Source organism: Scatophagus argus, chromosome 16, assembly GCF_020382885.2.
Source record: "Scatophagus argus isolate fScaArg1 chromosome 16, fScaArg1.pri, whole genome shotgun sequence".
NCBI lineage: Eukaryota > Metazoa > Chordata > Actinopteri > Scatophagidae > Scatophagus > Scatophagus argus.
Window position 1 is genome coordinate 591538 of NC_058508.1, and position 10368 is coordinate 601905.

General features: G+C 40.4%; 1 protein-coding gene across 1 annotated transcript; it reads left to right on the forward strand.

The window, feature by feature from the left end:
* On the forward strand, positions 1-9502 carry prmt1 (protein arginine methyltransferase 1). Its single transcript, XM_046414807.1, has 10 exons — positions 1-153; positions 3534-3629; positions 3745-3900; positions 4070-4133; positions 4263-4405; positions 6432-6519; positions 6742-6857; positions 7022-7172; positions 7536-7657; positions 7781-9502. Exons 1-10 carry the CDS (start codon positions 127-129, stop codon positions 7862-7864), a joined length of 1047 nt encoding a protein of 348 aa, XP_046270763.1. The 5' UTR covers positions 1-126; the 3' UTR covers positions 7865-9502.
* The last annotated feature ends 866 nt before the right edge of the window (positions 9503-10368 follow it).

The following is a 10368-nucleotide window of genomic DNA, read 5'->3' on the forward strand; positions in this document are numbered from 1 at the left end:
AGAAGAAAGAAAGAGGAGGAGGAAGTGGCGCGACACTGCGAATGGAAGAAGTATCATATAGTAGGCGTGTCCTGTAGTACGCCCGCTGACAAAGCAAAGCTTACTTGAGTGCGTCAGGAAATCGAAATGGCGACGCCAACGGAGAGGATGGAGGTGAGGTCTTATAACAGGAGATACAATCCTCTAATTTGCCGTTGTACTTTAGACGCGGATATTCTCTTTGCTTAAGAAAATATTTTTGAAATCGTTACCCAATCTTAACATTTGAGATTTTGTTTTTACATAAGTACCACATGCATCCATTTCAGCGTTACTTGTTTGATTCATCTGCCGTCGGTATTCATTCATTAACGTCGCATGTCATATAGGGCTAAGGTACATTTAAAACATTCCGTATTTATTTGAGAATTGAAGTTGTAGCGACCGTAGAGACCTTGTTTTAGCTGGTGCGACAGCCGGCCGAGTATTACTGACGAGCCTGTGGGACCGCATGGGACTTCAGTTAGCGTCCAAGCTAGCGTTAGTTAGCCACTCCATGCGTGGATGCTGCCTCTTTACGTCTCCTGCCTTTACTTGCCTCAAGTGTTAGCTTGCTTTATTTTGGTGTGACATTCATTTAACGACTTCCCTTCTTTCTTTTGGTTTATTTGCGGTATCCACATCAAATTTGCTGACATGGTTAATGAGTTGTGACTTCTTGTTATCCGACTAAATAGTGATGTAGCACCGAACGATAAAGCGAAGCGGCTTTTAGCTAATGGTTACAGACGCCTCGTCATTAGTGGTAATTTTGAGCCCCTCGGTTTTGTAGTTGACACGGTTTGTGTTTGTGGGGTGGGATGGGGGGACTCCGCGAAGAAGGCCAAGATCACATCACGCCAAGTACTGTGGACCATGTGCTCTCTTTTGTACTGTGGGAAGTGTGGCTCTAGTCAAACCAGGACAGTCACAGTCCCAGCACACTAAAACTTTGTATACGGCAGCTATTTAAGCTGGAATACTGTTAAACATTATTGTCATGGAATGGTGTGGAATTATTGCTTCAGAAATTGCTGCGTTATGATTAGGACTTCTGATGACAGAGTGTATTGGGGAAGATGAGTGAGGTGACTGGTAAGGCAGTGTGTGCTGGTGGTGCTACACTGTCTCCAGTGTGTTCTGGGCACCACACAGCATAGTAGTGTTCACTGCCATGATTTACAACACAACTAAATGATAATGGCTATTGGGAATGTGATGAGACAGTGTTGAAGAAAAAATTTATTAAGTAATTCACAGCTGGGGAAAAAATGTGCTCGTCATGCAACTGTGCTGTGTATGAATGAAAGAAAATGGAGGGAAAAAGGCTGTAGTACTGACTTAAGATCAAAAGGTGAAAAACCTACAACAACCAGAATGCACCGTGCTCCTTGTCTTCCAAGGCCCTTTTGGACAGGTTTGACTAGAGCAGTGATTTCCAACCGCTGTGCAGTTGTCGGTTGTGAAGCGGGGTTCCACCCGGCTTCACCCGGTCGGCGCTCTGGGCGTGCGGTCGCGAGCGGAGCGGCGGTGTGCCGCGCGAACTTTCTAATGTGAAATATGTACCGCGACTCAAAGAAGTTTGGGAAACACTGGACTGGAGCACCCGGTGTGTGGCAGGCTTTCATATATAGACTTTCTGGTGTATGAATGAGCAGATGCAAAAACTTTATATCACTTGGTTCACTATAATACTCTGGTGTAATATATGAAAAATTCAACCGATGAAGCAGGTGAGTGAATTAAAGCTGTGTGCAAGGATACAGACTCACAAACTTTAATCAAGAGATGTTCAGTGTTTTGTTTAAGTTCAGAAAAAATGAGGAACTTATTGCAAACTGCAGTGATTGTGTGAGCTGAATAATGTGGTCTCACTCCTGGGGGGAAATGATGTCAGATGATATTGTCTGTAAAAAAAAAAAAAATGAACACAATATTAGCAAGCCAAGGTCATTGCAAAATTACATTCTACTCATGTTAGTATAATGCTAAAATGTGATAAACAGTATCTAGCAGACATAATATCATAGCATCACAGATACAGGGTATACAGTGCCACTTATGTTTGTGACCTTCAGAATTTCACTCAAAAGATCAGATTTTCACAAGTCCTGAAAGTAGATAAGGAGAACCCAAATCAAACAACCAAATGAGATAGAAATATTATACTTGCTTTTGTGCAATTTATATATTTAAGAAGATTAACCGTTATTACTCACCTGTGAGTTGCAGAAGTGTGCAAACCTTTGCTTCAGTATCTGATGAGACCCCCTTGTGCAGCAATAATGGTAACTAAACTGTTCTGGTAACTGCTGATCAGTTGTCCACAGTGGCTTTGTAGCCCATTCCTCAGTATAGAACTGCTTCAGTTCTGAGATGATAGTGGGTTTCCTCACTTAAACAGCTTGTTTAAGCTCCTTCCACACCATTTCAACTGGATTAAGGGCTAAACTTTGGCATTCAAATGAACTGTCATTCCTAGAAAGTCACATACCTGTGCTACTCGTGTATATGTAATATTGATTCATTTTTCTGAATAAATAATTGATTGGGTTTTCCTTTGTCTACTTTCAGGACTTCTATTAAAATCCACTGATGTTTTGAGTCATTCTCATACAGAAATATAGAACTGTGTGGCACTGTATGTGTATGCACAGCATATTCCTGTTGGAAAGACATGCAGGCAATGGATGTAATGGATGAATAATGGTTTAAGAAAATGACTAACTGGCTGTATCATCCACTTTAATTAAATTACTTTTTTTTAAGCTGTTATGGCTGCGAAGCAATCTGTGGATTTAGTAAAGTCCCTGTTGGTGGAATGGTCAAGTGGCTCAATACTTTTGTTTATATAGTTCATTTCAAATAACGAGTTAGGCTGGGGATGCTGAGCTGGGCTGATTACCATGTATAAGCAGTGTGTTGAAAAATGTGTTAATTTTTTTTTTTAAACAAACACTAACTTGGTGTATATTATAAATATCTTCCATTGATTATTTTGTCGCCCTATAGTGGGATTCTATGTACATCTCAGACATGTTCGTGTGATCTGTGTGCATGTGTAAGAGTGTGCGATGTGTTTCTCCACATTACTTTCACATGAACTAGAGAAGTCCTCCAACATCAGAACCTTAAAACATAGTGGTCTTCATTTTTGAAAGCCAGGGTTTACATATGGCACAAATGAAATGTTAGCCTGGTCAAAGTGGTGTCAGCCCTTCTCACTTAAAGTTAAGACTAAGCGGCACTAATTGACATAAACCACAAGGTTCTAAACAATCGGTGTACATGCTTGCAAAAAAAAACTATCATCATAAAATGGTAAACTACTCTTCTATTTCAACAAAATGCTCGATCCCTGGATGTATCTGTTGCTTTTATGATGCGGTAAGTTTGTCACATGTGAGTTCAGTACAGTTCTCTACACAACATCTGACAGTTTTGTGTACAAAAACTTTGCACACAGAAACAAAGCCTACGTCTATGCCACTGTATAATCACGTGTCTTTGTTTAGGTTTCTCATGGGGAGAGCTCAGCCAAGCCTGCAGCTGAGGATATGACGTCAAAAGACTATTACTTTGACTCATACGCCCACTTTGGCATCCATGAGGTAATTTCCTTTCAGCAAACATTAATGTTCAAATTATCTTAAAGTTTTATCTGTGTCACAAGCACTTAACACTTCTACTCCCATATCCCATATCCCATATTTACTGCTACTGTAGGAGATGCTGAAAGATGAGGTTCGCACTCTGACGTACCGCAATTCCATGTTCCACAACAAGCATCTGTTTAAGGACAAGGTGGTGCTGGATGTGGGCAGTGGAACAGGGATCCTCTGCATGTTTGCTGCAAAAGCAGGAGCCAAGAAGGTTATAGGGGTATGTGTTTTATGTCAGTTAATACCTTTGTGGTTTTCTTGATTGGCTGCTCTTAGTGATTACATCACTAGTTGGTAGGGTTTTATAAATGGTAATGGCTTTTTTTGTATAGTGGCTGCATTAATATGTAGGTGAATTCAAATGTTGTTCTTTGGCTCTGTCTTAATAGATAGAGTGCAGCAGCATCTCAGACTATGCTGTGAAAATTGTCAAGGCCAACAAGTTGGATGATGGTGAGTAAATGATCTTTAATCACTTGGTGATATATGTAGGAATTCAAAATTTTTACAGAATTTCTGGCTCAAGTAGGGATCAGTGGGTGAACTTTTGATGTACCTAGTGACTTCTTCTTGTGTCTCCAGTTGTGACCATTATCAAGGGAAAGGTGGAAGAAGTGGAGCTCCCAGTGGAGGGAGTAGACATCATCATATCTGAGTGGATGGGCTACTGCCTCTTCTATGAATCCATGCTGAACACAGTCATTTATGCCAGAGACAAGTGGCTGGTACGTGTGTTTTTCCCCTTCTCCAATAGGAGTGTGAAATGAGAGAAGCCCCTGTTTTCACAAATATTTTTCTGTGCTCCACACTTCCATTTCAGGCTTTCTTCTAATTCAGTTCAATTCAGTTTGTTTATATAACACCAGTAATAATGGTAATAGCTGTAGTCTTAGTAGTAATGGAATTAAAATAAATGATTAAACAGTAGTAATCGCAGTAGGTTTCAAGCAGGGCTGCAGCAGGAGGTCCAACCGTGATCTAATCTAATGTTCCTAAAACCAGAGTCAAACAAGGGAAAAAATGTAATAGTTGACTGGTCTAAAAGAAAACACTTACTCATGCTCGAATTTTTAAAAAAGCGCAAATTCTGTCAGTAAGTAATTGAGTGTGAGCTTATAGCAGCTAAGTTGACACTTAAAGCCACTCAGGGGCTGCATAGGCAGGCTAAAAACTGACACACTCTTTGTAGTATCTGACCTGGTTTTGTCTTTGGGGTATTTATTGCTCACAGTTAATGTCCTTCATTGTGTTTAATGCAAGAATCCATAACCATTTTTCTGTAAATCTCCATGCAGCCAAACATTTCACCAATACAACAACACAGCATTTGTTTAGTGTATCACTCAAGAAATTACTTGTGTTCATTTGTCCAGCAACACCTGTCCCCTAAGTGAAATTTCCCACCTCTATTGTAAGTGGCCTAAAGAACAAAGGTGAAACCTGCTGGTCTGCTGTGTTGTTGTATGTAGTCTTTGCTCTAGAAATGGCTTCTACGTCCATTAACAGAATAAAACTATTTTTGGTATCAGCTACTGAGTGTAAGGATGTTGAAATGACTAGTCGTCTGGTTTCTTCCATCCCTACTATTTACTATCATTATGGCCATTAATTAAAATTATTGTTACTGTTAATGTAAAACCAGAAAGTTTGTAGTCCCCTTGATGCTGCACGTGTAGCATATATACATAATAAATACATCATGTATGCACATAATTACTTTAGAATAGGATCAAATTGAGTTAAGTAGAGCAGTATATTTTACAAATATAGTAAATGAAAATTTTGAAATTTTCCTCCTGTGGAGAACATGTCTTGGAAAATTTCCCCTTTTTTGCGGTTGTTGAATTAGGAGAATCCATCTTGTAATTATTTGGGCCTTCTAGTTAACTTTGCAAAAGTTCTATGTGAATGTGATCGCCTTTGGTGTTTAAAAAATCATCAATCATTTTCTCATCAATCACTCCACCACACCCAAAGCTTTCCTGCCTGTCCGGTGGGGGAATCGAACTGGCCACCCTCCAATCACAAGCTGTGTTGGGACATTTGTTGTAAATCAGGATTTGGAGTAACATAAGAGTAAATAAAAACATAAGAGTCGCAAGACCCGATTTACCTCAAATTTCATCTCATTTAAAGATGGATTATTATTGAAGCTGTTACAGTATTTCACTGCTATAAAATACTTTAACAGCTTAAATTATTTTTAAAGGCTTTGTCTTTAGCTTCAGTTTTACGTCAGAGAAGTCCTTAGCGCTGATTGAAACGTTCTTTCAGAAATGCCCCTTGGTGTCTAGATATTGACCCAATATTAAAGGACCAGGGGCAGGATTTAGGGGAATCAGTTGCCAGAAATTATTTGTAGTAGCAGTGTATAATCACCTGAAAACAAAATTTTACCTTAGAAGCAGTGGTCTTTCAGAGTTTCCCCATGTTGCACAGGTATGTTTCTATAGTATCCCAGAATGGACAAAGCAAACGCTGTTGAGGGCCTTTTATGATTTATTTTTTTGGCAGTCACTGTATGTTTTCTTACATGACTTGTAGGGTGTAGAACAGCAGTATTCATTTGGTTGCAATCTGTAACCTTACCTCTAGATGCCACTAAATTCTACACACATCCTTTAATATCTATTACATTTGACCTCATTGTTTTGGCTGTTAGATGACATTGTTTCCTTGGTAAAATGTTATCTGTTTTAACACGTCTGTGAGCCTAAGTCTTTCCTTTTTTCCCTTCTCACCCTCTGACAGAAGCCAGATGGACTCATTTTCCCAGACAGGGCAACTCTTTATATCACTGCTATTGAAGACCGGCAGTACAAGGACTACAAAATTCACTGTGAGTAGTCTGTCACATAAACCAGCCTTAGATTTTGAAAGGCAGACTGTTAGGTAGGTCATCTGTGATGCTGGGGTTTGAGGAAACCTGCACTAGTCCATTAGTGTGCATCTCCAGACTGTGGAAGAGTGTAGAGCAATTTTGGTCCCCCAAAGGCATTCAAAGGAGTGAACTAGTGGCTGTAATCCTCATGTTTGTGCTCTGTTTGTGCCTCTATGTCAGGGTGGGAGAATGTGTATGGTTTTGATATGTCGTGCATCAAGGAAGTCGCAATTAAAGAACCCCTGGTTGATGTTGTGGACCCCAAGCAGCTGGTCAGTAGTGCCTGTCTCATCAAGGTGAGTGGATGGCTAACTTTTGACATTGTTCTGCTTCTCTTATGATGTTGGGGTGGAGGTGTATGCTGCTGCAGAGGTGTTGACTTGGATTGTGTCTTCTGTAATAGAAATTCTGAAATGAAATGTATTTTGACTGACACTGTCTTGTGGGTGTGTTTATGTAGGAGGTGGACATCTACACAGTCAAGTTGGAGGACTTGACCTTCACTTCACCGTTCTGCCTGCAGGTGAAGAGGAATGACTACATCCACGCCCTGGTCACTTACTTCAACATCGAGTTCACTCGCTGTCACAAGAGGACCGGCTTCTCCACCAGTCAGTCTGCTTTCAAACACATACACATACACAGCTTGACACATGGCCCAGGCTGATTTGACCTATTTGTTTCTCTAAACATTACTGTTGGTTCCAGAACTCTGGGCTCTGGTGTCTTGAATTTCCTTTCAGAGATTGCTCACAAGTAATGAGAGAGGATTTGCCTTGTAGCCTAGGCTATCCCTATATTTAAGCTTTGTCAAAAAGAAAGTTTTAAATCTTTTAAACCTGACTCAGTGAACACAGTGTTTATGATGGTTTGCTTTTGACGCTTAAATTGGTATGAATGAACACCTCCACAGCTCGGAAGAATGATCTTGGCAACAGACTGTACTCATACACACTTTATTTTTCTGTTATCAGGCCCAGAGTCTCCCTACACCCACTGGAAGCAGACTGTCTTCTACCTGGATGATTACCTGACCGTCAAGACTGGCGAGGAGATCTTTGGCACCATCAGCATGAAGCCAAACGTGAAAAACAATGTAAGCACCGCTCCACAATTCAAACTTTCTGCTTGTTGTGCTTAGATTTGTAATGGTTTTGTGTTCATCATTAATCTTGGTTGCTGTCTGCATCTCATCTGACTTGTTGCTGTTGGTTTGCAGAGAGACCTGGACTTCACCATAGACATTGACTTCAAGGGTCAGCTGTGTGAGATGTCGAAGACTTCAGAGTACAGGATGCGTTAGAAGATTCTCGTTCCCCGTTTTTAGTAGAGGACAGGTTTCACTCTTTAACAAAGAGTCTGTACAATAGTCTGATGATCCTGCAACAACATTTTAAGATTGTCTTGTCTCTGTCTGTTTTTTTTCCTTCTTTTTTTCCCCCCCTTGCTCAGATGTTAACGATATTTTAAAGGTTTTCACATCCTTGGGGTTAAAGCGCATTGGTGTGGTGATTCATTGTGCCATAGTCACCCAGCAAAATGTGTGTGTTTGACATGTGCCTTGTGTTTGTGTCTTAGATCTTCTTAGGTTTAGCTTCTTGGTTCTTGTCTATTGCATGACTGAGATCCATACAGACAGAACACAACGGCCTTGCTGACATGTCTGCAAAGAATTACAGTTCACTCCCTCGGCCATCTGTACGGTCATTACATGATTCAGCTAGTTGCTGGTCTCCCCTTAAGTTTTGTTCCATTGGAGTTGTATGTATTTGGTCTTTAAATTTCTGTATACGCCAGAAACTCTTGCCGCCTCTACTTAACAGAACCCGTTAATAGAAACTATACGTAAGTGACGAGAAAAGCCGGCCACCAGATGTGCCCTGTTCGGCCCAAGAATAGTGGTGTTGGCTGGTTCTAGGAAGAACACAAAGTACACACCAGGAAGTGGCTTGTAGGCTTACCACCTCAGTTATACAGTAGAATTAGTTAATCAATACACAGCACATATTCGTTGGTCTTAGACTGTGGGAATGTGTGATTACATGTTTTAGATGGTGTCCGTGCATAGCCATAGACTGCTATTTACACATTACAGGGTTGTTAAAGGTAGGGATAATAAATACATAAAATATAAACTAAAAAGCAGTGTTCAAAGTAAAGAGAAAAATGCTCAAAAACAATAAGATAGGTTAGAGACCCGATAATCAAAAAAACAAGAAAAAAGGTTAGAGACCTGATAATTGAAAGGTCACCTAGGGTATTCAGAAAATGTATTTTTGATCCAAATTGATTAGCTTTATGAATTTATTTGTCTCAAATGTCACAATAAGTTGCACAGTATGTACTACATACTAATCACTGTGTGCAGTTTTAGCATGTAGTATACTAAATATTAACATACTAGTCTATTTTATATTAACAGGAATTGACTGTGATATTGAATAGAGACATCAAAATCAGCTCCTCCATTTCCTGTGTGGGAGAACAGTGTGCTTCACAGCATGCATTTAGTTAAGTTTTGAACATACTACTGAAAATGTATTTAAAACTAGTATGTGCTATGGGACACTGCTGTACCCATGTACATACAGGCAGCACATCTTTGAGATAAATAAGCTGATCCTTACTGCAACAAGAACGAACTGTTAATTACCAGGCCTGTTTTGTGTTAAGGCTGAGTAACGGCATCTAATAGTAGATCCTGAGGCATGACTTAGCAGGCTTCATAACCAGTCATGTCTTCAAGCCCTGTGTGTTGATCTTGATACCATGTGTCTGAAGCTGCTTGAGTCAATCTGAAGATGTGTGAACATGTTGGAACTCTGCAGAGGCAGCCCTGACTCACCACACGTTGAATTTTCTCTTTTGTATTTTTTGTCTCTTTGTTTGCTTTTTTTTTAAAACTAAAACTAATAAATTGTTACTTTTTTGTCTCTCCAAAGTGTTCTGAGCTGTGTATTCTCCCAGTAGCAACCTCCTGCAAGGATTCTCGCGTCAATTTTCCATTGCCTTGTTGAGTTGTATAGCCACCCTTAAAAAAAAATTCTCGGGGTTGGGGGGGGTTTGGCAGTAAATCAGTTAATTGCATTGTAGGCACCAGAATCTGTATTCATGATAGTCAAGGATTCAAGGAACTTTATTGTCATTTCACACATGTAGATGCATGAGGTGGAACAAAATTAGTTTCCCTGGTCCCAGTGTAAGCCCAATAACCAATACTAACTACTATAAGTATAAAACAGCACTATATAAATATAAGAACTAGCAGAATAAAAAAAAAATATAAACAGTGTTAGGGATGACAATATTTACAGCAGTATTATGCAAATGACAGAGTAGTGCAAAGATGGCTGCATTGTGCAATGTTCTGGGGTGGGGGGATGATGGGTGATGGGGTAGCAGCAGGGGCTACAGAGGTCCTCCAGAGTTTCTCACAGCTTCTGGGAAGAAGCTGTTCCTCAGTCTGGTGGTCCTGCTCTTGATGCTCCGCAGCCTCCTGCCTGAGGGGAGAGGGGCAAACAGTTTGTGTGAGGGGTGGGTGGGGTCCTTCATGATGCAGGAGGCCCTTTTCCTGCATCTGGAGGTGTAAACCACTCCACACACCCTACAATGGCCATGTCATCAGAGAATTTCTGCTGATGACATGACTCAGTGCAGTACATAAAGTCTGACGTATGTGGTGAAGAGGTACTGAGACAGCACAGTTCACTGAGGGACCCCGATGTTACTACTCAGACGATCAGACACACAGTTCTGTAATCTCACAAACTGTGGTCTGCCCGTCAGATAGTCATCAACACAAGTAAT

Coding starts and splice junctions, on each gene's coding strand:
- prmt1 (XM_046414807.1), top strand. CDS start 127: ATGGCGACGCCAACGGAGAGGATGGAG. Junction 3,630..3,744: donor CCCACTTTGGCATCCATGAG/GTAATTTCCTTT, acceptor CTGCTACTGTAG/GAGATGCTGAAAGATGAGGT. Junction 6,520..6,741: donor CAAGGACTACAAAATTCACT/GTGAGTAGTCTG, acceptor CCTCTATGTCAG/GGTGGGAGAATGTGTATGGT.